Source organism: Benincasa hispida, chromosome 8, assembly GCF_009727055.1.
Source record: "Benincasa hispida cultivar B227 chromosome 8, ASM972705v1, whole genome shotgun sequence".
NCBI lineage: Eukaryota > Viridiplantae > Streptophyta > Magnoliopsida > Cucurbitales > Cucurbitaceae > Benincasa > Benincasa hispida.
Window position 1 is genome coordinate 55,407,785 of NC_052356.1, and position 4,562 is coordinate 55,412,346.

General features: G+C 41.2%; 1 protein-coding gene across 1 annotated transcript; it reads right to left on the minus strand.

Annotated features, from left to right (window-relative positions):
- Positions 1-2,332: 2,332 nt before the first annotated feature.
- Positions 2,333-3,001, minus strand: LOC120084143. The gene has a single exon (XM_039040042.1). It carries the CDS (start codon positions 2,999-3,001, stop codon positions 2,333-2,335), a length of 669 nt encoding a protein of 222 aa, XP_038895970.1.
- Between the last annotated feature and the right edge of the window lie 1,561 nt (positions 3,002-4,562).

The window sequence follows — 4,562 nt, forward strand, 5'->3', positions numbered from 1 at the left end:
TAATAAAAGAGGCCACCTTCCAATGAAATTGAGAATTCGCCATCCTAGCCTGACTCCACCCTACGAAATCTCTCTTCCAAATAAGGGTAATCTCCCTACGCATCAATAATCTTCTGCCATAGACTCGGTCGCACCGACAACAGTGCTAATTGTGTCCTGACCTTTCCCACAGCCACTGCAATCTTTGCCTTATCCAGTTCCCTGCACAAGTGAGTCTGTCTAGTAATGAGGGCTACTGAATGAGCCACCTTTCTACTCAGAGCATCTGCCAGTACATTTGCTTTTCCCAGGTGGTACAAAATTTCACAATCATAATCCTTCACCAGCTCTAACCACAACTCTTTATGAGTGAAAAAGTACTTCAAACTCTTGTGGTCGGTGAAGATCTGTATCTTCTCTCCATATACGTAATGCCTCCAGATTTTGAGAGCAAAAACCACTGTTGCTAACTCCAAGTCGTGTGTGGGATAATTTTGTTCATGTTCTTTAGCTGACATGAAGCGTAAGCAACTATTCTGCCCTACTGCATCAATACGCATCCCAACCCTTCTTGGACGCATCACTGTAAATGACAAAACCACCTGATCCATCCGGTACTATAAGAATTGGGGCTGAAATCAACCTCTGCTTGAGGTCCTGGAAACTGTTTTCACAAGCCTCATTCCAAACAAATGCTGCTCCCTTCAGGGTCAACTGAGTCAATGGGGCAGCTATGCGAAAGAAGTCCTTTACAAATCGTCTATAGTAGCCTGCTAACCCTAAGAAACTGCGCACCTCACTGACTGTGGTTGGACCAGCCCAACTCATAACTGCCTCAATCTTTGTAGGATCCACAGAGACACCTTCCTTCGATACTACATGCCCTAGAAAGGATACCTGCCTCAACCAAAATTCACATTTAAAAAACTTAGCATACAGCTTATTGGCTCTCATAGTCTCCAAAACTTTTCGCAAAGGCTCCTCATGCTCGGCCTCTGTCTTGGAATAAACCAAGATGTCATCAATAAAAAAATAAAAAAGGTGTCGAGGAATTCCTTGAACATCCATTCATCAAATCCATGAACACTACTGGTGCATTCATTAGACCGAACGACATCACTATGAAGTCATAATGTCCATACCTCAAACGAAAAGCTGTCTTGGGTATGTCACTATCCTTTATTCTCAGCTGTTTGTATCCTGACCAGAGATCAATCTTAGAGAATACTGTAGCTCCCTGCAACTAGTCAAACAAATCATCAATCCTGGGAAGGGGATACTAGTTCTTGACGGTCACCTTGTTCAGCTCTCTGTAATCAATGCATAGACGTAACGATCCATCCTTCTTTTTCAGCAAACAAAATAGGTGCACCCTATGATGACACGCTAGGGAGTATGAAACCCTTGTCAACAACTCCTCCAATTGGACATTTAGTTCCTTGAACTTTGCCGGGGCCATCTTGTATGGAGCCTTCGAAATAGGGGTTATTCTTGGCTCCAACTTAATAGCAAAATCTATCTCCCGCTGCGGAGGCAGTCCGGGAAGATCCTCTGGAAAAATGTCTGGAAAATCCCTCATTACTAGCTTTGAAGTCAAGGTGACTTCAGTCTCTCTAGTGTCCACTACACTGGCCATAAAGCCCAAGACCCCTAGGTCAAATAGTCTACTGGCCTTTAATGCTGAAATCACTTTGTGTTGGACTACGGTCCCAACCCCTTAAAACTTAAAACTGGCTCTGATGAGAGGGTTAAAGATGACCTCCTTACGGGAGCAATCTATCCTGGCATGATTAGAAACTAACCAATCCATGCCCAATATCACATCAAAATCGCGCATATCTAAAATTATCAAGGTTACATCTAATGCGCGATTGGCTACCTCTACCTGACATACTTTTATCTTTCCTGTAGCTAACATGATCTCTCCTGATGGAGTGAAAATGGACAATGCAAATGGCAAAGGTTCTGAGTCTAACATGGCATGCCTCATAAATACAACAAATATAAACGAATGTAAAGAGCCAGAGTCAAACAAAACTAAAGCATGGTGCCCCAAAATGGGAACTGTACTTGTCACCACTGTGTCTGACTTCTCGGCCTCACGCCGAGTGGTAGAAAACACCCTACCCTGATGTTGCTGACGACTCGGGCCTCCCTGAAACAAACTTACGGGCTGGCCCCTATGTTCAGGCGCATTCCTCCTCAGACATCTATCTGACATATGCCCCTTCTGGCCACATCAAAAACAGATCCCAGAGCCGACTAGAACACATCTCCAGTGTCGGTTACCACAAGTGGTACATATCGACCTACCTTCCCTGGCCAATCACAACTTGGGAACCCTACTGTCCCACTACGTGGAGCATTCACTATGTTCTGGTTCCTCTGTTTGATGCTCAGGAGCCCTGGGCTCAGCCATCCTTTTCTGACCTATAGAGGTCTTAATCCCGATCGATCTCCTGTATTCCTCTCCCACCTTGGAATCAACATCAATCCTCACGGCAGCCCGTAGTGTCGCAGCATACGTCTTGAGGTCCAAGGCATGCACCATCCCTTGCAGTCCGCTCCTTAGGCCCGGGATAAATCTCTCTATCCTCGCTGCCTCGGTGGCTACTAGTTTAGGAGTAAAGAGAGACAGCTTATCAAATTCCTGCTCATACTCCTCCACCGACATAAGTCCCTGCATCAAGTTCAAGAATTCTGCCTGTTTGTTGTATCGGGTGTTGGCCGAAAAGTACTTCTCATAAAAGCGCTCCTTAAACTCCTCCCAGGTTGCAAGTTCACCACCAATATCAATCATCTTTTCTGCTGAACGCCACCAGATTTTCATGTTACCAATCAACATGAAGACTGCGCATTGAAGGTTGTGCTCTTCCGGGCATCTCATAAAATGGAATATTGTCTCAATAGATGACAACCACATCTTTACTTTGGTGGGGTCCCCCAACGATCCATCAAAAGGGCGAGGGTTATACTTCTGGAAATCCCTCAGATGTTTAGCCTCAAGATATAGGCCCTGCATGTCTCTATCCTGCGGTCGATTGTGTTGTAATTGCTTGGGTGGCACGGTTCCTTCTAAGCCTAGGTCTGGGCAGTCTGACCTGCCATCATGCTACGAATCAGCTCCTGCAGCTTTCCCATTAGAGAGGATGCAACAGCTTCACTAATTCTATCTTCCATTGTCTTTTCATCAATTTGGGTCACAGGCGAATTTGGAGCTGCCGGAACAGTCTGGCTTCTCTCAGCTCCCTCTGTTTGCATTTCTTCTTTAATTGTCTTTCTTGTTCTAGGTTTAGGTGTCATGTCCTATCATAAATTCATACGTTAACTAGCTATTTCTGGGTCTCTCTCAGAAATCAAGCATTTAAAACACTACATCACTATTCTCATATATGCATTGAAACTTTCATTAGTAGGATGTACCTGGCGATGACGAGGGATCCGTTACTGGGCCACAGGGACTATCTAGACTTACGTAGTAAGTCAGTCTATAAAACCCAAAACATGGGCTCTGATACCAACTATAATGACTCGAGCCCCTAGGACTTAAGTTAGGCCGTTACTAAATACATGCATGCATGGAACTCAAAATGACACTCGGTTATGGCGAAATAAATGCTAATTAAAAAAGGTAAGTTCAAAAGAGTTTCATTAAATTCAAATACTAAAACAATAGTAAGGTACCCATAAATCATAAACGATAATAAATAAGTATGAAAAATGATTCTTAAAAGTAAGTTTTAAACATCAAAACTAAAAGTTAAGAGAAACATGAAAAGAACTCTAAATCTCATAAGTGGAAGTGTAAAAAACTAGCCCAGTGACTCAATCACGAATTCCACTTGTCCATCACCAGTGCATCTCATATTTTATTTCCTTCCTATTTTCCTTCATTGTTATTATTATATTTTTTTTCCATTCTCTTCCTTTCCATTTTTAAAACAATAATTCTTGCCCTTGATTTCCAACACTAAACTCCGGAATTAATTTCCAAAATTAGTTTTCACTTAAATGATTTAAATTCCAACTATTGCACTTAAATGTCCAAAAATTTAAAAAATGTCCTTAATTAGTAAAAATTTATTGAAATTACATTATTACTAAAAAAAATATACAGAATGTTACACTTAGTTGGAGGGGACGTCTACAAGGTTGGGTCCCTCCTCGAAACAGAAGAGTTTTTTGTTTTGAGAGAGCAATAATCTAGAACCATTAGGGGATTTTTCTTTGAGAGAGAGGTCTTACTAAAAAAATCAAGATGTTGTATGTTATCAATCAAACGTGGGAAGAAGAGGCCCTTGATTATCTCTACCCCACTCCATGTTTCAACGAGAGATTGGGGGAGGGGTGGTTATCAAATAACTCCCCTACTAAAAACCAATTTTAAATTAAAAAATACCTTTAATAAAATTTAGTGTGTATATATATATATATATACACGTACATAATTTACCATATATCATATATATTAAAACTTATGTTATATCAAATATAACACTTATAACCTATAGTTTATATTATATGTGTGTTTATATTATATCACATATAATATAACCTTTGGTTTAATATTCTCTCATTTAGGC